The sequence below is a fragment of the Coregonus lavaretus genome, assembly GCF_964263955.1.
Source record: "Coregonus lavaretus genome assembly, chromosome: 16".
In the NCBI taxonomy this organism is placed as follows: Eukaryota; Metazoa; Chordata; class Actinopteri; order Salmoniformes; family Salmonidae; genus Coregonus; species Coregonus lavaretus.
Window position 1 is genome coordinate 10,326,142 of NC_140003.1, and position 26,466 is coordinate 10,352,607.

Genomic DNA, 26,466 nt, shown 5'->3' on the forward strand with positions numbered 1-26,466 from the left:
CTTTTAACATACTTCTCATAATATTCTGGTGTATTGTACTTTGAGAATATGTCTTCTCTAGGCCTCAACCTCCAGGTTATCTTATGATCATGGTAAATTAATCAATAAACTCAAATTAATGTATTTGTAAACTAATGTCACAATAGTCAGTTCTACCCAGTCTCACAAAATAACATCCAGATAGCCTTGTTGCCACATTTGAACTTCCTCTTTCAGAATCATGTACTGTAGCATTTCAGTTTTACATTTACTATGACTGTGATATGTGGTTGTCTTACCTAGCTACCTTAAGATACACTAACTGGACTCTGGATAAGAGAATCTGCTTTGACAGAGGTTGTATCATGTTCAGCTTCTCTTGTTATGATGGTAAGTATTGGGCAATTCCACGTAAACAAAATTATGCTGAGACTCACTTTTTCACTTAAAAATGTATGCCAAACAAGTTAAACAAACCATACAACTCTATGCACAAGGACTACTTTTAACAATTTCCACTGAAAATTTGACAAAAACACATTTACTTGAAGATACAAAGTTTGGTAACAGAATGACGGTAAAATCTCTCACAGTTTTTCTAACTTAAATATCTACTCTGAACAACACAGTACAGCTTGCTTAAACATAGTGCATTACAGGTCTTGCATTACATTGCATTGCATCCTCTCGCTATGTAAATGAACATACCTTTCAGTTGTTCTATAGCTCACTCAAAGAGGAGGGTCATAATTCTACATCCCTATTACACACATCCATGAGATGGTTCATACCAAAGATGATCAATTGACAATTAAATTATACACTGTGTGTACAACATATTGAGAACACCTTCCTAATATTGAGTCGCAGTGGATTTAACAAGTGACATCAGTAAGGGATTATAGCTTTCACCTGGATTCACCTAGTCAGTCTATGGAAAGAGCAGGTGTTCTTAATAGTGTTTTGTACACTCAGTTTATTGTTTTTGCCTCTTCCTCTCTGTTCATACTATTTCCCTACATAGCCTTCCTGTCATGTGGGTGGTTGTGTTTCACAAACTAACTGACATTCATCTCAAGCAGTCAGTCACCCACATAGAGAACACACCCATGACAGTGAGTTGAGGGTTTCATAGGAGCTGCAGCACCTTGATATTTGTGAGTAGCATCCTTACTGCTGTATTTAAGATGTATGTTTGTTGATTCATGTATTTTTTTAAGGTTACTAGGTGCAATAACCTTTTTATCAAGCCCACTTTATAACTGTTTTATTACTAAATGTAACTAATGGGACGTTCTATCTTTAGGAAAAGATGTAGCATACAAATTATAGTTTTTAATGTGTTAAACTAGAGTTGATCAAAGTAAAAATAATGTCATATTGTGGCATATCAGATCAAAGATTTAGGTTGAGGATTTACAATTATCAGCCTATAAGGATTTACATAAAATCAATCAATCAAATGTATTTATAAAGCCCTTTTTACATCAGCAGATGTCACAAAGTGCTATACAGAAACCCAGCCTAAAACCCCAAACAGCAAGCAATGTAGATGTAGATACACGGTGGCTAGAAAAAACTCCCTAGAAAGGCAGGAACCTAGGAAGAAACCTAGAGAGGAACCGGGCTCTGAGGGGTGTAAAAGAAGTAACCATTACACTTGAGCCATATACTGTATGATTATTCCATATACTACAGCATATATTTGGCTCTTTCTATAAACTAGGGTACAAGTGAGAATTTCCTATGCTGGACAACTTGTTACAGCTGTTGATAAGTCATTGATAATAATCTGCCAATTGTGTTAATGTCATTACATTAAGATATAAGGGGGAATCATAGCTATATTCAATAATATTCACAAATTGATTTAAAACCTGTTTAACCTCTTAAGGATCTGACCCTTTTTTTTCCAATTTTCGCCTAAAATGACATACCCAAATCTAACTGCCTGTAGCTCAGGACCTGAAGCAAGGATATGCATATTCTTGATACCATTTGGAAGGAAACACTTTTTTGTGGAAATGTAAAATTAATGTAGGAGAATATATAACACATTAGATCTGGTAAAAGATAATACAAACAAAAAACATGCATTTTCTATTTTTATTTTTTTCATCATCTTTGAAATGCAAGAGAAAGGCCACAATATAATATTGCAGTTTAGGCGCAATGTCGATTTTGGCCAGTGTGTGTGCAAAGTTTCAGATTGATCCAGTGAAGCATTGCAATACTGGACTATTTTGTATCAAGTCTGCCCAAATGTGCCGAATTGGTCAATTGATACATTTTCAAGTACATAACTATAGAGAACATACAACATTTATATGGTAATACAAAATGTAAGTTTAAACACTCCCAGGAATGTCATACATGATGGAACATTAGCTTATACACTAACTTTCACACATCTAGATGGCCGGGCAGGGTGGGTGTGGCGCCAGAGACAGCAGGGGTTCAAACTGTAGAACCCAGTTGCTACATTTGAATATACACATTTATTTTATCAAACAAAACTATGCTACATTTTATCTCTGGGACCCTTAGGATGACAAATCAGAGCAAAATTACTGAATGTAAGTACATTATTTAACTTCAAAGGTGAATGTATCAAACCAGTTGCGGTGATACGTTTTTTGTTGTTGTGCACTCTCCTCAAACAATAGCATGGTATTTTTTCACTGTAATAGCTACTGTAAATTGGACAGTGCATTTAGATTAACATGAATTGAAGCTTTCTGCCCATATAAGACATGTCTATGTCCAGGAAAGTTTGCTGTTACTTACAACAGTCATGCTAATCACATTAGCGCACATTAGCTCAACCATCCCGTATATGGGACACCAATCCCATAGAGGTTTATCCTTTATCATGGTTGTTGTCTTGATGGATTTGTCCAAAATCGTGTGACATAAAACATGACTTTTCTTTCGTTGCATTTATGGCAGTGTAAGTTGTCATTATATCATATATTAACCATTAATCCGTTAAATTAGACATTGAACTTGAACCCTGTAAGAATCCTGGATCTAGATGTTGGACAGTTTTTTATATAGAGATCTCAGAAATGCAGTGTAACTACATAACATTTAGTGTCTTCTTATATTACGGTGTGAAAACAGTTTTCATGGGCACACAAATCCAAAATAATAAATGCGATTGCAAAATCGAATACCTCTAACCGAAAGATACTTAAAACCTACATCGATACTGTCGGTAACGTGGTACTTCAATAATTATGCATAATACTTATTTTTTTGTGAGGGATGTGGCCACTTTCACGGCACAACAATTGAAGGGTGTTGCGCTGCTCTGTTGCGGTAAAACCACATGAGGTTATTATGAGGACGCCATATATGCAACCAACATAAGGTTTAGTCCGGTAATGGGTGGGGGAGGGGCTTCTACATTAGGCCCTATATGTACAATTATATAAATTATACAATTGTAAGTAATTTAATTTGACTTGCTAATGTCTGTATGAACCCTGCTTAAAGGATTATACTCCTAGGCCTATGTTATTGTATAGGTGGAGTTATGGGTCAATTGGCATATATTCACTTTTATTCCTCTAAGTATGTGGAACTTCATGAAAAACCTTTTTATTTTTTGTTTCAAACCATTTTTAAATGTTTAGCCCAATGTCACACATTGGCCTCATTATTTATAGAAAGACCCATTTACAGCTAACGTTGGCCCAGATTACAGTATGTAGTAGCAATGTTTAACTGTCATATGATATCATTTGGTTGATTTATCAATATACACACTACAAGTCAAAACTTTTGGACACACCTACTCATTCAAGGGTTTTTCTTTATTTTTACTATTTTTTACATTGTAGAATAATATTGAAGACATCAAAACTATGAAATAACACATATGGAATCATGTAGTAACCAAAAAAGGTGTTAAACAAATCAAAATATATTTTATATTTGAGATTCTTCAAATAGCCATCCTTTGCCTTGATGACAGTTTTGCACACCCTTGGCATTCTCTCAACCAGCTTCATGAGGTAGTCACCTGGAATACATTTCAATTATCAGGTGTGCCTTCTTAAAAATTAATTTGTGGAATTTCTTATACAGACAATAACTCTATTTGGTAAAAGACCAAGTCCATATTATGGCAAGAACAGCTCAAATAAGCAAAGAGAAACGACAGTCCATCATTACTTTAAGACATGAAGGTCAGTCAATACAGAACATTTCAAGAACTTTGTGCAGTGCAGTGATGAAACTGGCTCTCATGAGGACCGCCACAGGAATGGAAGACCCAGAGTTACCTCTGCTGCAGAGGATGAGTTCATTAGATTTGCAAGACATCCTAACATTGTAACTCTAATGCCAGTGTCTTTGTTTGGAGGAACAGAAAAAAAAGACTAAGCAAAGATAAACAGACTCTCGATGCATTAGAAAATAATATAAAATATCATAAAATGAAAGTAGCTATCCAATTGCATCACAAACGAAAGCTACAGTGAGGGAAAAAAGTATTTGATCCCCTGCTGATTTTGTACGTTTTCCCACTGACAAAGACATGATCAGTCTATAATTTTAATGGTAGGTTTATTTGAACAGTGAGAAACAGAATAACAACAAAACAATCCAGAAAAACGCATGTCAAAAATGTTATGAATTGATTTGCATTTTAATGAGGGAAATAAGTGTTTGACCCCTCTGCAAAACATGACTTAGTACTTGGTGGCAAAACCCTTGTTGGCAATCACAGTGGTCAGACGTTTCTTGTAGTTGGCCACCAGGTTTGCACACATCTCAGGAGTGATTTTGTCCCACTCCTCTTTGCAGATCTTCTCCAAGTCATTAAGGTTTCGAGGCTGACGTTTGGCAACTCGAACCTTCAGCTCCCTCCACAGATTTTCTATGGGATTAAGGTCTGGAGACTGGCTAGGCCACTCCAGGACCTTAATGTGCTTCTTCTTGAGCCACTCCTCTGTTGCCTTGGCCGTGTGTTTTGGGTCATTGTCATGCTGGAATACCCATCCACGACCCATTTTCAATGCCCTGGCTGAGGGAAGGAGGTTCTCACCCAAGATTTGACGTTACATGGCCCCGTCCATCGTCCCTTTGATGCGGTGAAGTTGTCCTGTCCCCATAGCAGAAAAACACCCCCAAAGCAAAAATATTTCCACCTCCATGTTTGAGGGTGGGGATGGTGTTCTTGGGGTCATAGGCAGCATTCCTCCTCCTCCAAACACGGCGAGTTGAGTTGATGCCAAAGAGCTCCATTTTGGTCTCATCTGACCACAAAACTTTCACCCAGTTCTCCTCTGAATCATTCAGATGTTCATTGGCAAACTTCAGACGGGCCTGTATATGTGCTTTCTTGAGCAGGGGGACCTTGCGGGCGCTGCAGGATTTCAGTCCTTCACGGCGTAGTGCGTTACCAATTGTTTTCTTGGTGACTATGGTCCCAGCTGCCTTGAGATCATTGACAAGATCCTCCCAAGTAGTTCTGGGCTGATTCCTCACCGTTCTCATGATCATTGCAACTCCACGAGGTGAAATCTTGCATGGAGCCCCAGGCCGAGGGAGATTGACATTTATTTTGTGTTTCTTACATTTGCGAATAATCGCACCAACTGTTGTCACCTTCTCACCAAGCTGCTTGGCGATGGTCTTGTATCCCATTCCAGCCTTGTGTAGGTCTACAATCTTGTCCCTGACATCCTTGGAGAGCTCTTTGGTCTTGGCCATGGTGGAGAGTTTGGAATCTGATTGATTGATTGCTTCTGTGGACAGGTGTCTTTTATACAGGTAACAAACTGAGATTAGGAGCACTCCCTTTAAGAGTGTGCTCTTAATCTCAGCTCGTTACCTGTATAAAAGACACCTTGGAGCCATACATCTTTCTGATTGAGAGGGGGTCAAATACTTATTTCCCTCATTAAAATGCAAATCAATTTATAACATTTTTGACATGCGTTTTTCTGGATTTTTTTGTTGTTATTCTGTCTCTCACTGTTCAAATAAACCTACCATTAAAATTATAGACTGATCATTTCTTTGTCAGTGGGCAAACGTACAAAATCAGCAGGGGATCAAATACTTTTTTCCCTCACTGTAAATGCCTGTTTTATCAGGCTATTGTTGGTTTCTCTATAGCCTACAGTTGAGCATTTAATGTTTCTAATATTAACCCATTTAGTTGACTCATATTTGTGGCGGATTGCTAACCAGTTACTTAATGATAGTGAGTCAAAATATCATATGATTGCTCATGCCTTATAAGGAGAGGAGTGAGTTGCTTAAGTACTGCTAGCTAACTATTTGAGAAGTGAGATATTTCACAAGAGTATTTGTATTTACACCTTAAAAAACACACAAAAGAGAATTTTGACACCCACCATCTGAGATTGTTCTGAAATCATTTTGGTAGTTACGATTAGCATTCCTGAAACATTATTTTGTTGAAATATAATTAAGTTAATTTATTGGACCCAAATTGGCCATTTTAATTTATAGGATTCAGATAATATTCAATAGATGCAGTACCCAACATCCGATTTGGACCAAACTTCTTCCTACCTATGAGTAAGACATGAGGAATCTAAAACTAATGGTCAAAAGTCACCCACAGACCCTCCACACCCCATGCCAATCCCAACCCAACAACCATTATACAGTATCAGTTCTCTATGTTTGACAAGTAGTATGAAGCTGTGGCTTGGAGTATTGCTTCTCTATACTATGTAATGTATTCCCTGTGAATCTGGTGATTTTTTTCCCCTGTTCAGAGACATTAGTCATAGAAGTCGCTTCCATTATTTACCATAACGTACCAGGTTCTGACCACTAGATGCCACTGTTCCTGCTATACCACCACACTCTGTTATCTATTTTGCTGGTCTCTTGTGTTTGTTAAATAGATCACAACATTTCCTTTACAACTTTGGGTACAAAACCAATAGGTTTGACTCATTATTCAGTTTTGTTCTCTAGTGTACTATAATTCATCTAATACCTTTGGAATATAGCCCTTGTAATGTAAGGATTTGATAATTTTGAAAAAGGCCATTCTTGAACATCGTGTGAGACATTCTTACTAATCTGCTAGAGAACCAGTTCAGATTTAAATATCACTTTTGTATGACTGAAGCCTTTAGTGAGAGGTCTAATGCTTTCATATTTAATCATTTCTGCCCTCTGAATTCATATTCATTATATAAATAGGCCCGTTTAATTTTGACAAGATTTCTGTTGCTCAGACAGAGTTTTGTACAGTGGCCATATAATGTGCATCAGATTGTAATGGTGTAAGAGTGCTTACAGTGTATGTTAATCTATAGCACATGTATCTTTTACTGGTACTTGAATGGTAAAAGATAGATCACTGGACATCTAAAAGGTGTGCCTGTAATAGTATTTGACATGGTCAAGATTGATGGACTGATAAATGGCTGTTCCCACTTTCTGTCACCAGGAAATGTATCAGTGTGTGTCTCTCCTACTCCTGCTGATGGGCAGAGGTGGTAAGTTTTTACAGTCATCAAATCACCTCTTGATATTGAAAAGTCTCACAATTATAATATGAGCGTCATCCTGTGTGTGTTTCCCCTAGTGCTCTCCCAGAAAGTGGAAGTATGTTCCAAAACAGTGATCAACTCCTGCAGCGACTGCATCAGATCAGGAGCGTACTGCGTGTGGTGCAAACAACTGGTGAGGAGTGCAATACTGTATGTGTGGTAGTAGTGCTAAAACGTAAATGATGAGAGCAAAGTGGAGGCACAAATGCTAACACCTTTTTGAGGTCCCATGTGTGTATAAAAGCTGTGTGGGTACACTAGGTGCCAGTGGTGGAAAAAGTACCCAATTGTCATACTTGAGTAAAAGTAAAGATACAGTACCTTAATAGAAAATGACTCAAGCAAAAGTGAAAGTCACTCAGTAAAATACTACTTGAGTAAAAGTCTAAAGGTATTTGGTTTAAAATATACTTATGTATCAAAAGTAAATGTAATTACTAAAATATAGTATAAAAAGTAAAAGTATAAATCATTTCAAATGTCTTATGTTAAGCAAACCAGAATGCACCGTTTTATAATTTAAAAAAAATAAATAATGGATAGCCAGGGGCTATCTCCAACACTCAGACATCATTTACAAATCAAACATTTGTTTTTAGTGAGTCCGCCAGATAAGAGGCAGTAAGGATGACCCGGGATGTTCTCTTGATAAGTGTGTGAATTGGACCATTTTCCCATCCTGCTAAGCATTCAAAATGTAATGAGTACTTTTGGGTGTCAGAGAAAATGTATGGAGTAAAAAGTACAATATTTTCTTTAGGAATGTAGTGAAGTAAAAGCAAAAGTTGTTGACAATATTAATAGTAAAGTACAGATACCCCAAAAAACTACTTAAGTAGTACTTTAAAGTATTTTTACTTAAGAACTTTATACCGCTGCTAGGTGCTAACATTATGCATTTGGCTGTCTATGTAAAGCAGTGTATGCAAACAGGGCTGAGAATATGCATGAAAGTGTTAAGCTAAAGTATGTGGGTTGGAGTGCTAGGATATGCATGTGCAGACCCCATTTTATTTCCATTGTTTGAATAATATTCACTTACATCTAAATGTACAACTGTGCACAAGGTCAGCCAACTGCAACAACGTTTACAGCGACTGGGCAACTGAAGAAATATTACAATTTGGAGTTGCTTGATAGTTTGTTGATAGTCTAATAGAGCATCTACAGATATGGTTGACACACTTATTTTAAGTCCAGAGTTTATATCTGTCCCATTCCCAGAACTTCACCAAACCAGGGCAGCAAGAAGCAGCTCGCTGTGACACCTTGGCTCAGCTATTAGAGAGGGGCTGCATGGAAAGAGACATCATCAACCCCCAGAATACCCTTAGTGTGTCTAAGAACACCTCCCTGTCCACCAGTGCATTTGCCAAGGAGGAACCCACCCAGCTGCGTCCTCAGGAGGTCAATCTGAAGCTCAGACCAGGTGGGTGTTCTCAAAATGGCCAAATTGGGTTCTTCTTCTTCGGTGGGTTTCAACGGTGGTTGGCTTCCAATGTTAGTGGTGCATTACCGCCCAAACTGGGTTCTAAGATGGCTGCCATGTTTTGAAAATGGATAAAATCATGTAGTTGGATAAAGGACCAAAAGCCTGTTTTAGTATGGGCAGCGTCATTAATGACTTTCGCCATTTTGAAGTAGTCAACTGGGTGGGACATCCTATGGGTTAAGGAAGGATCACAGAATTATATCCAGGTCACCAGCGGGGATCTGCCAATTAATTAAACTCCTCAGCAATCCTTCCATAACTGCATGCGTCAGTAAATAACCAACCTTGGCTTTACGCCCTCTATCCAACTCTATGGCTGGAACATATTAAAAGTAGCCCTAAGTAATCAAACACAATGAAATTATCTTAAAATAGCAAATTTATAACCTCAATTTCATCATATCACGTTATCATCATGTGCTTTTGGCTTGATATTTTTATATTTTTTAGTTTTCATCTTGATTTTGCTTTGTTCAGGGCTGCCTCGGACGTTCAAGCTGGACTTTCAGAGAGTGGAGGGCTATCCTGTTGATCTCTATTACCTGATGGATCTCTCCTACTCCATGGAGGATGATCTGAGGAGCATCAAGTCTCTGGGAAACGAGCTCTTTAAAGCTCTGCAAGGCATCACAAAACAAGGGCGAATAGGTGATATATCTTAGATCAGATCAAATTGTTCAAATATTATTAGATTATTTTATTTGCCTTTGGTTTAGCCTGCCTTGGGTGCCAGGTGGGTGAGGTTTGCCCTTTTGGGACGTTTCTATTAGATCCATTCCAACAGCAGAGCTAAAGTATTTCAAATGATTTCAAATAGTATTTGAACCCAGGTCTGTCTCAGCCTCAATTCCTACTCAATTCCTAGTCTATCTTTGAGTGTCCATGAATCTCATTTTTTATAACCTTTATCTTTTGCTGCAGGCTTCGGCTCTTTTGTAGACAAGACTGTCCTGCCTTTCACTAACACCAACCCAGAGAAGCTGAAGAAGCCATGCGCCGACAAGGAGCAGTTCTGTCAACCTGCCTTTGGCTACAGGCATGTTCTTAGCATGACAGGGAACGAAGCTGACTTTAAGAGGGAGGTAGACAAGCAACGCATCTCTGGGAACTTGGACTCCCCTGAAGGGACGCTGGACGCCATCATGCAGGCTGCAGTCTGTGGGGTAAGAGTAGTCTAATCCCACAGGGCAAAAATAAGTTGAACCAACGTTCTACCAACATACTGACATTGAACATCAATAGAATGTTTGGTAAATCTATTGTCAAAGCAGCATTGTGTATCATAGATAAGTACATACTGTAGATAGATAGGCAGATGGGGAAGTAGTTCACTTCTATAACACCAATCTCTTTTTGCTGTCTTTAGACACAAGACTACCACACACATCATAGGCTGAACGTAGCAGTGTATGACGCTTGCAGGCGGAAACATTAGATAAAGTGACTCACACTTCCTCTGTGATGCTCTGCCAGTGTAGTACAAAAAAAACTCCAATGTGTGATGTAGACTTTTTCGCATCTTTTCCATCCATTTTACATGAAGCCTCAAATTGTTTTCCACAGGACAGGATTGGCTGGAGGAATAGCAGCACTCGGCTAATCGTCCTGACCACCGATGATGGCTTCCACATGGCAGGGGATGGCAAGCTGGCTGGCATACTGGAGCCCAACGATGAGAGATGTTACATGGACAACCAACTGTACAGCAAGAGCAATTACATGGTATGTGATGGTGACATAGGATACATTTAGATCAATATGATTGGTCCTCACCAACACTTTGATATAATGTACTGTATATGAAAAATACCATAAGAGAATATGAGAAATATGTAATGAATACAACAGCATGACTGGACTGAACTAAAGCCTGTATATTCCATCCCCTTTGGCCCTAAACAATTACATTATTGAGGTTGTACAAGTTAAGTGTCTCTGTATGTAGGACTACCCATCTGTTGGTCAAGTGGCTTCACAGTTAGAGAAGAACAACATTCAGCCAATCTTTGCTGTGACAAAGAATATGGAGAATGTATACAGGGTAAGTGGACTCATTCTCTCTTTCTTCCTCTGTTTTTCTATTGTTATAAACGTCAACATATCTAATGCAGGCACTTATTAATACTCCCACATAATAATGAAGAGAATCTTAAATAACTTTCACAGTGCGCCTGAACCTCCCCCCCCCCCCCTTTAGCACTGACTGCTGATAAATACTTTGTTGAGGGAAAATGTACTTGATACGTTTGTGATGTGTTGTTGTCTCACCTAACTATCTTAAGATGAATGCACTAATTGTACTGTAAGTCACTCTGGATAAGTGTGTCTGCTAAATTACTAAAGTGTAAATGTAAATGTATAATCAACACTTTTTTCCAGGAACTCAGTAGAATGATCCCCAAGTCTGAGGTGGGAGTACTGTCTGAGGACTCCAAAAATGTTGTTGAATTGATCGAAGCTGCCTACAATGTAAGATATTTACAATATTTTCTTATTAATTTAATGAATCACTTTTTAAAAAGATGGTACTCCAATAATTAATATTGTAATTATGTGTTTAATGTGTGGAACTTTACTTGAGTTAATCATAAACCTCTAGTATCTCTAGGAGTCTCTAGTGCTGGTGATTTAGCATTGGTGTTAACTCTGAGACTGTTTTGTGTCTGACACAGAGGCTCTCCTCCAAAGTGACGGTGACTCATGATGCTCTCCCTGACAATGTGAGAGTCACTTACACTCCACTCTGTCCTGGAGGGGGATCCGCAGGGGACAAGGGGGTCTGTGACAACGTTAAAGTAGGACATATGGTAAGAGCTCAGAAGTATCTATCACAAACCAAAAAATAATATGGTAACACTTGATAATAACTGAAGTATTAATCAACTATTGATAAAACAGGAATGTGTATTTCATTATTTGTAAACATTTATATACATTTATTGTAATTATAAGCAATATAATTAACATAATGGCTAATTAGTGACCTTTATTATAAAGTGTTATACTTTGGTATTTGGTATGTTATTAGGATCCCCATTAGCTTTTGCAAAAGCAGCAGCTACTCTTCCTGGGGTCCACACAAAACATGAAACATGACATAATACAGAACATGAATAGACAAGAACAGCTCAAGGACAGAACTATATCAATTTGAAAATGGCACACGTAGCCTACATATCAATACATACACAAAAACTACCTAGATCAAATAGGGGAGAGGCGTTGTGCTGTGAAGTGTTACTTTATCTGTTTTTTGAAACCAGGTTTGCTGTTCATTTGAGCAATATGAGATGGAACGGAGTTCCATGCAATAATGGCTCTATATAATACTGTAGGCCTTCTTGAATTTGTTCTGGAATTGGGGACTGTGAAAAGAACCCTGGTTCAACAGCCACACCATTCATTACCAGATTCAGCTGAGGTCTAGAACTTAGGGAATTATTTATACCAAATGCAATTCTCTTAGTTTTAGAGATGTTCAGGACCAGTTTATTACTGGCCACCCATTCCAAAACAGACTGCAACTCTTTGTTAAGGGTTTCAGTGACTTCATTAGCTGGTTGCTGATGCGTATATGGTTGAATCATCAGCATATATGGACACACATGCTTTGTTTAATGCAGGGCTGCCCAACCCTCTTCCTGGAGATATACTGTCCTGTAGGTTTTCAGTCCAACCCTAATTTAGCATATCTGATTCAGCTAGGTAAGGTATTGTTGAGCAGCTAATAAGTAGAATCAGGTGTGTTAAATTAGGGTTGGACTGAAAACCCACAGGAAGGTAGATCTCCAAGAAGAGGGTTGGGAAGCCCTGGTTTAATGCATGTGGCAGGTCATTGGTCAAAATAGAAAAGAGTAGAGGGCCTAGAGAGCTGCCCTGTGGTACACCATACTTTACATGTTTGACATTAGAGAAGTTTCTAATTGTGGGATGTTTCGGATATTTTTTTATAACCCAACCCTGATTTGTATTTCTCCACAATTTTGTCCCTGACCTGTTTGGAGAGCTCCTTGATCTTCATGGTGCCGCTTGCTTTGTGGTGCACCTTGCTTAGTGGTGTTGCAGACTCTGGGGCCTTTCAGAACACATGTATATATACTGAGATCATGTGACACTTAGATTGCACACAGGTGGACTTTATTTAACTAATTATGTGACTTCTGAAGGTAATTGGTTGCACCAGATCTTATTTAGGGGCTTCACAGCAAAGGGGGTGAATACATATGTACGCACCACTTTTCCATTATATATTTTTTTGAATTTTTTGAATCAAGTTATTTTTTTCATTTAACTTTTGTGTATGTCCATTACATGAAAAATCCATTTAAATTACAGGGTGTAATGCAACAAAATAGGAAAAACGCCAAGGGGGATGAATACTTTTGCAAGGCACTGTAGATAGTTCTGAATCTACGATATGGCAGAGGTTGAAAAGCCATAACACATACAGTACCAGTCAAAAGTTTGGACACAACTACTCATTCAAGGGTTTTTCTTTATTTGTACTATTTTCTACATTGTAGAATAATAGTGAAGACATCAAAACTATGAAATCACATATATGGAATCATGCAGTAACCAAAAAAGTGTTAAACAAATCAAAATATATTTTATATTTGAGATTCTTCAAATAACCACCCTTTTCCTTGATGACAGTTTTGCACACTCTTGGCATTCTCTCAACCAGCTTCATGAGGTAGTCACCTGGAAATAATTTCAATTAACAGGTGTGCCTTGTTAAAAGTTAATTTGCGTTTGAGCCAATCAGTTGTGTTGTTACAAGGTAGGGGTGGTATACAGAAGATAAACCTATTTGGTAAAATACCAACTCCATATTATAGCAAGAACAGCTCAAACAAGCAAAGAGAAACGACAGTCCATCATCACTTTAAGACTTTGAAAGTTTCTTCATGTGCAGTCGCAAAAACCATCAAGCGCTATGATGAAACTGGCTCTCATGAGAACTGCCACTGCATGAATCAGGCCTTCATGGTCGAATTGCTGCAAAGAAACCACAACTAAAGGACGCCAATAAGAAGAAGAGACATGCTTGGGCCAAGAAACATGAGCAACGTCAGCCTCGAAAACGTAATGACTTGGAGAAGATCTGCAAAGAGGAGTGGGACAAAATCCCTCCTGAGATTTGTGCAAACCTGGTGGCCAACTACAAGAAACATCTGACCTCTGTGATTGCCAACAAGGGTTTTGCCACCAAGTACTAAGTCATGTTTTGCAGAGGGGTCAAATACTTATTTCCCTCATTAAAATGCGAATCAATATATAACATTTTTGACATGCGTTTTTCTGGATTTTTTTTATTGTTATTCTGTCTCTCACTGTTCAAATAAACCTACCATTAAAATTGTAGACTGATCATTTCTTTGTCAGTGGGCAAACGTAAAAAATCAGCAGGGGATCAAATACTTTTTTCCCTCACTGTACATTAGACCGGTGGAAATCTGTCCTTTGGCCTGATGGGTCCAAATTTGAGATTTTTGGTTCCAACCGCCGTGTCTTTGTGAGATGCAGAGTAGGTGAACGGATGATCTCCGCATGTGTGGTTACCACCGTGAAGCATGGAGGAGGTGGTGTGATGGTGTGGGGGTGCTTTGCTGGTGACACTGTCAGTGATTTATTTAGAATTCAAGGCACACTTAACCAGCATGGCTACCACAGCATTCTGCAGCGATACGCCATCCCACCTGGTTTGCGCTTAGTGGGACTATAATTTGTTTTTCAACAGGACAATGACCCAAAACACACCTCCAGGCTGTGTAATAGCTATTTAACTAAGGAGAATGATGGAGTGCTGCATCAGTTGACCTGGCCTCCACAATCACCCAACCTCAACCCAATTGAGATGGTTTGGGATGAGTTGCAGAGTGAAGGAAAAGCAGCGAACAAGTGCTCAGCATATGTGGGAACTCCTTCAAGACTGTTGGAAAAGCATTCCTCATGTAGCTGGTTGAGAGAATGCCAAGAGTGTGCAAAGCTGTCATCAAGGCAAAGGGTGGCTCCTTTGAAGAATCTCAAATATAAAATATATTTTGATTCGTTTAACACTTTTTGGTTACTACATGATTCCATATGTGTTATTTCGTAGTTTTGATGTCTTCACTATTATTCTACAATGTAGAAAATAGTAAAAATAAAGAAAAACCCTTGAGTGAGTAGCTGTGTCCAAACCTTTGACTGGAACTGTTCGTTTTTTCAACAACAGGTTATGGTCAATAATATCAAAGGCTGCTCTGAAATCTAATAGTACAGCTCTAACAATCTTCTTATTATCCATTTCTTTCAAATTATCAGTCATTTGTGTCAGTGCAGTACATGTTGAGTGCCCTTCTCTATAAGCATGCTGAATGTTTGTTGTTACAACCAATAAATGCCGCTTTATCAGTCTTGGGTAGCGGAATTACTTTGGCTTCCATCCAGGCCTGAGGACCTGTAAACTCAGATTAAAGTGGCTATAGTCAGCTACCATCCTCAGTAGCTTTCCATTTAAGTTGTCAATGCCAGGATGTTTGTCATTATTGATCGATAACAATACTTTTTCCACCTCTCCCACACTAACTTTACAAAATTCAAACTTGCAATGCTTTCAATTATTAGTTTTCTTATGCATGAATACGATGGCTCACTGTTAGTTGTTGGCATTTCCTGCCTAAGTTTGCCCAATTTGCCAATGAAGTAATCATTAAAATAATTGGCAACATCAAATGGTTTTGTGATGAATAAGCCATCTGATTCGATGAAATATGTCTTTCTGCCCATAATTTCATTTGAAGTACTTCAAAGTTTTCTTCCATCATAATTATATAATTGATCTTGGCTTCATAATACAGTTTCTTCTTATTTTTGTTGAGTTTAGTCACATAGAAAAGTAATCCAGTCAGATGTGCAGCCAGACTTATTAGCCACTCCTTTTGCCCCATCTCTTTCAACCATACAGTTTTTCAATTCCTCATCAATCCATGGAGCCTTAACAGTTATAACAGTCAGTTTCTTAACAGGTGCATGTTTATCAATCATTGGAAGAAGCAAGTTCATAAATTCTAGATGCTACATATTAATCACATTAAACCAACAAATATTTTTAACATCATCCATATAAGAGTCACAACAAAATATTTTGTATGATCTTTTATACAATATTATTTTACACTCTTATACACTATTTTATGTACTCCTGAGTGGCGCAGTGGTCTAAGGCACTGCATCGCAGTGCTAACTGTGCCACTAGAGATCCTGGTTCGAATCCAGGCTCTGTCGCAGCCGGCCGCGACCGGGAGACTCAGGGGCGGCGCACAATTGGCCCAGCGTCGTCCAGGGTAGGGGAGGGAATGGCCGGCAGGGATGTAGCTCAGTTGATAGAGCATGGCGTTTGCAACGCCAGGGTTGTGGGTTCGTTTCCCACGGGGGGCCAGTATAAAAAAATATATATGTAGTCGCTCTGGATAAGAGCGTCTGCTAAATGACTAAAATGTAAATGTATTTTAGGCCCATGATAATACATAGCAAACCAACATTATCCAAACAGATACCACAAATGTACTCATTGCATCTCTTGAATTCCTCTCAGGTGTCTTTCAACGTAACAGTGACGGCAGATGAATGTATAGATGGAGAGATGTCTTTTCTGATTGGCCCATTGGGTATAAAAGACAAGCTGAAGGTGAACTTGTCGACTCGCTGCGAGTGTGTTTGTGATGACCCCCAGGAGGACAATCACCCATACTGCAACGGGAAGGGCAAAGTCAACTGTGGCATGTGCAGGTAAGGCAGGCATTGGCTGGGATATAAAACAAATAGCATGTGCTTTTGTTTTCACTATATTTTCCAACTTATGTTGATATAGTCAATATTGAATCCAATATATGTTCAATGATTTACCCTCCATCCCCCTAGAACTGCATTGAGTCACCTGAAAAAAAACAACGGACTTCTGAGAAACATGGATTGATATGAACCATCTATTCCATTCTATTTTCTATACTGTATTTCTATTCTCTATATTCAGGGGGGGGGGAAAGGAGACACAGTGGTGGGGGGTGGTACATGTAAATTCTTCACAAGCAATCAGTACAGTAGGCTATTTCCTCCCAACTCTGTGCAGTTGCAAAGCCGGCTTCGTGGGCCAGAAGTGTGAGTGCTCCATTGGGGAGAAGGACGAGAGCTCTCTGAGGGCGGCATGCCGGAAGGACAACGGCACGGAGTGCGAAGGACGAGGGGACTGTGTGTGTGGCATGTGCCAGTGCTATGCCCTACAAGGCGGCAGCACCTACTACGGCACGCACTGCGAGTGTGAAAACGAGAGCTGCGAGAAGTTCCAGAACAAACTGTGTGGAGGTGCAGTCTGATAAAACATTTGACAATATCCATTTATAAATAGATAATACATACAGTAACATTGGAAATATAGATGAAAACATATATGCATGTACTGTATAACAATAGAATGAACACCTGCCATCTGTTAATGACAGTCTCATTATGAATTGGGGTACACACTTGAATTATTAAAACACCACAAAGAGGAGTGTTTTACAAACATAATCTACAAATTCTGACGTAAAATAACTTCTCTGTGTTGAAGGGAACGGGAAATGCCGTTGTAAAAATTGCGAATGCAACCCTGATTACGAAGGCACCGCCTGCCAATGCAAGAAGTCGGACGAGCAGTGTCGCACACCAGGCGGGAGTGTGTGCAGCGGCAGGGGCACATGCCAGTGTAACCAGTGCAAGTGTATCGAGGGCTACCAGCGGCCCTACTGTCTGACCTGCCCCGCCTGCTTGACCCCCTGTATAACCAAGGGGTAAGATGGCCTGGGCCCACCTTTTTCACTCACTCAACCACTGACTTCACTGGCCCCTTGGGGTAATGTTGTTGGAGCCATCGTGTACGTATTGAAATGCATCACAACCACAGGACAAACAAAGATGGTTACCATTGACCATACAGGATGACTGGGAGAATAGAATGTAGGACTGCGAAATATAATTTCTGCGTGTTGCCATCTTACTCAAAACGAGGGGTTTTGGAACCAAAGCATGCGTTGAAGTCCTTAAAGGAGAAAACCAAATGTTGAGCAAGGAAGTTTTTCACTCTCTACCTCGTTCTTCTATTTTCAGGAAATGCATCGAGTGTCTGGGCTTTCAGACAGGCCCGTTCAGTAAGAACTGCTCCCAGACCTGTAAGAGTATTAATGAATTTGAGATGGTGGAAACATTGCCACCTGGTAAGCCTTGTGACGTGAGGGATGTGGAGAACTGCCGGGTGTTCTTTACCATTAAACAGTTGGATGGAGAGGACAACTACTCCGCCCAGATACTAAAGACCAGAGGTAAGAGACTTATGTCTTGTGCAACTAAAAACTATGCCCATGTTACCTTCATTGCCCACAGAAAACAGAAATGTCTGCTGGGGTTTTAATTGACTGACCACGTTGTTTGATGTGCATCAAGATAAAGCCTCCAAGGGACATTGAAAGCATCTGAATCACAATGTCAGAGAGATGTTCGTTACCAAATGTTTTCACACTAAACAAAACATGCCATAGCCACCAAGACCGCCTAAAAATGTGTGATTGTTCATGTCTGTCATAATTGTGTTAGAGTGTCCCGAGTTGCCAAACATCTACGCCATCATTGGAGGCTCCATTGTGGTAGTGGCCATGATCGGCTTCCTGATCCTGCTCCTCATCAAAGGCTTAATCCACATGAATGACCTGAAGGAGTTCCGCAAGTTTGAGAATGAAAAAAAGAAATCCAAGTGGGCAAAGGTGAGTGACATTTGATACTTTATAGTGTTAGATTCAAAAACTTACTGACGACTAGTAAAGCTCAAACCAAGTTTATTCACACAGCTGCATAAGACAAAGACATGTTTACACAAGCACTGGTATTTAAACCTTCCTCCTATGCTGAGTCTCCTCCTTACACATCTTGTCAGCCAATACATCTTTGATGCTAGACAGGACTTCAGTGATGCCTGTTCCTTCTCACTTCATGGGACCTGACCTGACCTCGGCCCCCATCCCTCACTAATCCACAGCTATCCACCCTTATCAGTGACTACAACCATGTGATTGTCTTTTCACCTATCTTAGAAACATTCTAAGCCCCTGGCTCTTATCCAACCTCCATTGACCCCACCATATGCATTCCTCCTACATATAACCCTTAACTTCGGTGTATCAAGTATTTCAAATTACAACCCAACATCTGAAACCAGACTGTGGCCCTTCTCCTCTCCATAGGATACCTAATATCTAACAATAACAGGTTCTGACAGAATGTAAACTTTCTGCATTCCCCTCTCTCCCTCTGTATCATGAATAAGGATATTTCACATGTTCAAGTTTAGAAGTCAGAACCCATCAATAGAAATCATCACTTTGGCCCAGATTCCGACCCAAGTTAAGCGCGCGTAAATGTGTATTCTGACCTTGAACTTAAGCATGAGAATAGCATGCTATTCACCCACTATTAGTTTGAAGCTCGAATAAATTAAGGTGTGGCGGAGGTGTGTCTACAGACACGCCATATTCTGACCTTGAATTAATTCCCGAATAATTCCACCACCTTGACGCGCGAGGAAATCATGAATAAGATCTAGCGAACCTACCGGTTCCAAGTGGAAAAAGCATTTGCTTAATTTTTTCTGATAGAAATAGCACCATTCTCCATGGACTGTAATTTACTTACTTGATAAGAGCTAGGTAAATTAGTAATCCATTTGGAGAAGGGGATTGTAAATACACATAGTAATTGTTTATCAACATGACATGAATAGCACATTGAAATAGGATATAAATAGCAGTGCCGTTATTTAGAATTCTAATTGTGTGCCTTTATAATTTGTGTAGATGAAATTTGGAGACCCAAGCTATAGGCTTCTGTAGGGTTGAACCTGCCGAATTGATGTATGCCAGTGTTTCCCAAACTCGATCCTGGGTACACCAAGGGGTGCATGTTTTTGTTGTTGCCCTAGCACTAGACAGCTGATTCAAATAATCCAAGCTTGATGATTACTTGATTATTTGAATCAGCTGTATAGTGCTATGGCAAAAAACAAAATGTGCACCCTTAAGGGTCCCAAGGACCGAGTTTGGGAAACGTTGATGTATGTGCTTTAGAATGTTTGATTATATGCCCAGGCTTTCTTCCATTTTATTTTACAATTTGAATCATGTTAAATATTAGCCACAATCGGGAGCCACTGTCAGTAATACCCACATACATTTATGTTTGCATCATTCCATTCCATTCTGTTTACCTTTCTTTCCCCTCTCATGTCCTGTTTCTGAGGGTCGCTAGCATTAGTGGATCATATTAGGCTAACGTTGTGCAATAATTTAGGACATGTAGCCTATTTGAATCATTATGGAACTCAGACCACAGGTAGCAGGTTAAACCTGGAGCCTGGTGCACGGTTCACCACGACTGGACCATTGTCATACAGTTCCATGATTAGTGAGAATTAGGGTAGATTTATAGGATTATTGTTCAACCCCTATTGTTTTCTTGTATTTTTACCCCTTTTTTGCGATATCCAATTGGTAGTTACAGTCTTGTCCCATCGCTGCAACTCCCGTATGGACTCGGGAGAGGCAAAGGTCGAGAGCCATGCGTCCTCCGAAACACTACCCGCCAAGCCGCACTGCTTCTTGACACACTGCTCGCTTAACCCGGAAGCCAGCCGCACCAATGTGTCGGACGAAACACCGTACAGCTGACGACCGAAGTCAGCGTGCATGCGCCCGGCCGCCACAAGGAGTCACTAGAGCGCGATGGGACAAGGACATCCCAGCCGGCCAAACCCTTCCCTAACCCGGACAACATTGGGCCAATTGTTTGCCGCCTCATGGGTGTCCCGGTCACGGCTGGCTGGGACACAGCCCAGGATTGAACCCGGATCTGTAGTGACGCCTCTGGCACTGCGATGTAGTGCCTTAGACCGCTGCGCCACTCGGGAGGACCCGTTCAACTCCTATTTTACACTTTTATCCACATTCCAATATTTCATGGATTGAACTTGAATATGACAAGGAGGAATCAAACCCCTGTAGTGTTTCGTGCGTAAATGCTCTCCAAAGTTTTACATACTTTTTTTTTACATACATATATACTTTCCTAACCCAAAAATTTGCCTAAATAATCTACAAGATCAGATAATTCTACCAGCTGGTGCTGAAACGGAGATGAATATGCATAGATGGCTTTCTTTCATTGATCCCTATATTCTGAACCCGCTCTCTCAATGTATTATATTGAGTCTGTCGACGAAATTCTAATTAAAGGTGCACCATATTTAAAGGGATGGCTTAAGATAAATGTACTGAAAACCCCATTGAATGAAAACGTATCTGTTGGCAGCAAGTGGAATGGTTGAATAAAATGTATTCTGAGTGTGCAAAGTAGCCACACCTGCAGAGCGCATTACTTGACTAAATATTGAGAAGTGCGTAGGAAGGTATGCGAAGGAAAGGCATACATTCTTATGTCGGTATCTGTCCCTTTGAGAAGAGATAGAGCAGCACAGCAGTGGTCTCCAGAACCCGGGGAGCCTTGTTTGTAAAACGCTTTTTCAAGATTTGATCAGTAACTGTGCGTAAGTCGAAATCCAGCCAGAGTTGTGATTTGCCATAAATGTATGGCTGGCAAAGACAGCAGCTATTTAAAACAAGACACCACATTTATCACTCCAGATGTCTGAGTTCCATACGTTACTGATTTTTCATAATATGTCATTTACTGTACCTCTCAATAGGCAGAGAATCCACTATTCAACAGTGCGACCACCACCGTGGCTAACCCTACCTTCACTGGAGAATAAGATCAGCGACATCAGTCAGCCCAGACAATAAGTTGGATTCATATGCATGTACATTTATTGTTTCTTTTTTAATGTGCATTTTCTGGAGATTTGTACATCCATTTATACATTGGTGTATAAATAGTATTTTTTATGTGTTCCTGAGTCTGAACTCAGGAATGATCATGCACTGATTGGAAAAAACTGCTGCAATGTTGCTACAGAGTCATTCCACCTAAAAAAAAACACAATAAAGAGGATTTCGACACCCACCATCTCAGATTGATCTGAAATCGTTTCTGTTGTTAGAAACAAATAAGATTAGCATTCCTGCAACATTATTTTGTTGGAATATAATTTGATCTCTGAGAAAGTAAGCTAATTGATTGCACTAAATTGGCCATTTTAATTTATAGGATTCATATAATATTCAATAATTATAGTACCTAACATCCGATTTGGACTAAACCTTTTTTCTAACAATGGGTAAGACATGAGAAATCAAAAGAAGTGGTCAAAAGCAATCCACGGACACCCCACACCAATCCCACCCCAACAACGAGTAAATAGTGTCAGTTCTCTATGTTTTACAAGTAGTATGGTCATGCGGCTCTTAGTATTGTTTCTTCATCCTATGTAATGTATTCTCAGTGAATTTGGTGATGTTTTTGTTTCCCCTGTTCAGAGAAATTAGTAATTGAAGTTGTTGGGTTTATGTTTATTTACCACTAGATGGTGCTGTCCCTGCTATTTGGTGATTATTTGTTAAAGATCCCCCCCCCCCCCCCCCCCCCATTGTTAAAGGGATAGTTCACCCAAATTACAAAATTGCATTTGTCTATGGACCAGGTATGACAGCAACCCATGCTTTGGTTTTGTTTACCTTGCCACTGTTTCAAATGCTATCTTTTTAGCATTTGTGTCACAAATCCAATGCAAGTCAACTAGCATTTTCATGCTTTATATCAAAATCTTCCTAAAGTTTCAAGGAAATTGATTGTTTAACTCAATGATATTACTTATAGCAATTTGTTTGTGTGTCATGTGTTAAAATATTAAATTAAATATTACAAATAAAATAAAATGATCTACAATGTACCGTGACTGTACATATCATACAAGGAAATATTGTGTAAAGCAGCAAGTGAACACTGATATTATTCATTACAAATAAAACTCTCTCTCTTGATTTGGACTCCAGCTCATGATTCAGAGAAAGAGAATGTGATGCACTCTGCAGTCATCACAACGACAGAGCATCTACAAAGATCTACTATTGTGTACCCTAGCAGCGCTTCCCTTTTTTCCCTACATTTTAATAATATTCAAATTCATATTATCAACAAATCTACTATCTCGTCTTCCTATTATGCAAAGCTTGATGTCAGGAAAATACCTGACTTTCAAATCTACACAACACAAAAAGTTCTGCCTTGCTTTAGATTAGCAACCTGCAGCTTACCAAGCGCTCAAAATCCTGTGCAACCTTGCCTTGCCAGCTGATCGGCCCATTGTGTTAGAGATGTGGGGAACAGGAGAGGGAACTAGAGAGAGAGGCAAGGGGGAGCTGGGTCTCCTACGCGTGAGTGTTGAGGTTGGGTCTTACCCCCTCCTCTGAGGGCCTTCAACACTCCGGAGCACTTTCACAAAGGGAGAGCCATGGAGCTGAACTAACCATTCACCCAGAGCCACGGAATGGGGGTGAGAGTCCATCTCCAGGAGAGGAGCACCCAGTTGCAGCCACTCAACGAGGGATACAGGCAGCTCCGAGGTGCTGGCTCTCTTTATCTCCTTCCAGGCACTTCCAGGTACCACCACCACCACCGCAGCACCAAGGGGCTGGTTAATGAGTTGGAGGAGGCAGAGGGAGTGGCTGTACACAAGGGGCTGAAGTTCACCGGCACACAAGCAGCAGGTGGAGAGAGCGAGCGAGAGATTGTGAGAGAGAGCCTGACGCACTGACGCTGTCAAGGAGACACACACGTCCTCCACCTGACTGAGGTAGGTGAAAGCAGTGTTTGACGGGTGAATGCTCCTTGTTTGTTTCCTTGTGTTTCTAGGGGGGTTGTGGTGCACGACGCCGGTGGGAACAGGCTTTGATTTAGTGTGGATCGGATACAAATGGGAAAGTGAGATGGTTGTTTAGTAAGTAAACGAGACCTGGAGTCCAAACCTTAGGGCTGACATTCCACCTAAGGGCTTCAGGGCTGTCAGCAGGTGTGAGCATGTGTTTGTGTGTCGTGTGTTAGTGTGTCTGTTTGTATGAATGTATAAGTGTATCTGTTTCTGTGAGCCTGCGTACATGCGTGCACTGTTCGTGTGCCCCTACTGGCATTGTTTGTATGTTGTGTCTCTGTATGCGCCTACTGTGTGTGTGTCTGTCTGTCTATCTGCCTGATGTGTGTATGCAATTACAGGTCATTGCAAAGCTGAGGGGAAGCGCATCGTACGTATGGCCCTGCCTGCAATGTTTATGTGTTTCTGTATAAGCATACTGTTTGTCTGTGTATGCATGCGTACGTGCATGTCTGTACATCACATGTAGCCTATGTGTCTCTGAGTGTTGGCCTGTCCATAGAGACCTTTTGGTAACCTGCCTTGCTCTGAATTTTCCCATGCCGTCCCGCTTCTCTAATCAGCAGCGTTTCTGAGGGGCTCCTGTGTTGAGTTGTTGCATGACTTCAGGGGAACAAAAGTCTGGCCCATTAGTGGACCAAACAGCTCCCTACTGTAGCAGTGCACCTCCCACTTAGCATTCGCCAAATTCTAATGGTCCGTTTAACTTTGTGAAGCTCTTTGAAGATCCGACCCTTTCGCCATTTGGCCCGGGGAAACGGTGGAAACCCGCTCCAAATGACACAGAGTCAGACCATAATGGTCCAATCCTCTGGACAGTGGTCAGACAGGACAGTGGTCAGACAGAGAGGCCAGTGAAGGACAAGGAGGGACAGGAGAGAAGCGAGTGGGTGGCTGAGGGAAGGGACCTCCATGATAACAAGAAGGCTTGAATAATAGCCTTCATTCAATATCTGGTTCAGCTGTAGTTCATACTGTACATCATGCTTAGCCTGTAGGTGGTTAGGGTTGTAATTTGTTGTGGTGTGTGCATGTGTGTGTGTGTGTGTGTGATGTGTGTGTGTATACATTTACAGTTCATTATAAAGCTGAGGGGAACTACGAGGGTTAATAATTTGTGCATTTCAGCCCAGATTTTGGCTTGTGGTCAGGATAATTCCCTTAATCTGAAAATCAGAGAGCTTTTAATCTCCAGACTATTATCAAGAGTGCTCTGGCAGAGGCTAAACCAGTGTAATTTGGCACAACTACAACCTACAGACAACCTACAGAAAACCATAAAACTAATTAGCAAAAGTTCCTTATAGTTAAAGGAGTTCTATCGCTTGCTTCATACATGGAACCCCTAAAAGTTGAATATAGAACCCTTTTATAGTGTTCTTTGATCAGAACCCTAGAGGTTCTTCTTCACTGAACCAAAATAGTTCCATAAAAACCCTGCATGGTGCCATTTATGAATTATGGCTACTACTAAATTATTAAATAGTAATATTTTTAGCTAAGAATATAATTGAATAAACAATGAAATAATGGACATAGTTTTAGAATTTATTGTCATTATATGCAAACATAGTTGGTGGCCAGGGAGGCATCTCTTTCTTTGAATGATTGCCCACGTCAACCCTGGCTGACATCTTTAGAATACAATACAACTTTGTCCATTAGTTACAGTGAACAACCAACAGAAATGTGTCTTATGCTCCGTTCTCAACCCCCCCCCCCCCCAAACAGCAGACCTCACACTTACGGTTGAGACGAGCACAGGTTCAAGCTGCAGTGCAGCACCCCTGGATGGAGAGCATGTTGTGGGGTTAAGGGCCTTTCTCAAGGGCCCAATGGTAGGGGAATGTTCTGAGGATGTGAACCCAGCAGCCCTCCAGTTGTCAATTCTGCCTGTTTTGAACCAACACTTTACATGTTGCATTTCTATTTTTGTTCAGTGTACATGCAGTTGTTGTCAGCAGCAGCCAAAGGAGAGATCATCTGCCTCTGGTAGTTCTGGGTTACTGCAAGACTGAGCAAAATATAGTGTGTTAAAAGTCATATAATGATTAACTAGGCTATTGAATCACTGAGACTTATTATACATAATGTATTATAAATAGTTTTTACATATCTCCTCTCAATCAGCAACAGTCTTCTAATGGTTTCATTAAACATAGTCCCCTAAACTGACTCCACACTGAAATACTGAAATAAAAGTAGCAATTAGCTAATTGACAATGTCAGTCTGTAGCTCTATTTGCCATATCCCATTAAAAAAGATATTGTTTATTTGAAATAGTTAGCTGGCTAGCTTGTAAAGTAGCGAATTAAAGTAGCCTAGCTTTTTGGTTTAGCTAGCTAAATTAGCTAACTAGCTTACAAACGTGATCAAATTGTAATAACGTTTCAACTTTATCTAGCCTACAGTTTATCAAATGACTTTGGCTTCATATATTTGAATTAGATAATCAACTTTGCTTAAAAATAACATGCTTATTGGTAGGCTACTTGCGAGTTGGTTCAACCACTGTCCTCTTGCATGTTCAGTTGGTTCAACCCCCTGGTTC

At 40.1% G+C, this 26,466-nt stretch overlaps 1 protein-coding gene across 1 annotated transcript; it reads left to right on the forward strand.

Annotated features, from left to right (window-relative positions):
• The first annotated feature begins 1,067 nt into the window (after positions 1–1,067).
• On the forward strand, positions 1,068–23,027 carry LOC311144043 (integrin beta-2-like). Its single transcript, XM_084179979.1, has 16 exons — positions 1,068–1,136; positions 7,427–7,475; positions 7,565–7,662; positions 8,754–8,958; positions 9,499–9,669; positions 9,943–10,184; positions 10,585–10,743; positions 10,967–11,062; positions 11,401–11,490; positions 11,694–11,828; positions 16,604–16,797; positions 17,138–17,370; positions 17,618–17,837; positions 18,154–18,365; positions 18,637–18,803; positions 21,794–23,027. Exons 2-16 carry the CDS (start codon positions 7,430–7,432, stop codon positions 21,857–21,859), a joined length of 2,334 nt encoding a protein of 777 aa, XP_084036105.1. The 5' UTR covers positions 1,068–1,136; positions 7,427–7,429; the 3' UTR covers positions 21,860–23,027.
• Positions 23,028–26,466: the final 3,439 nt, after the last annotated feature.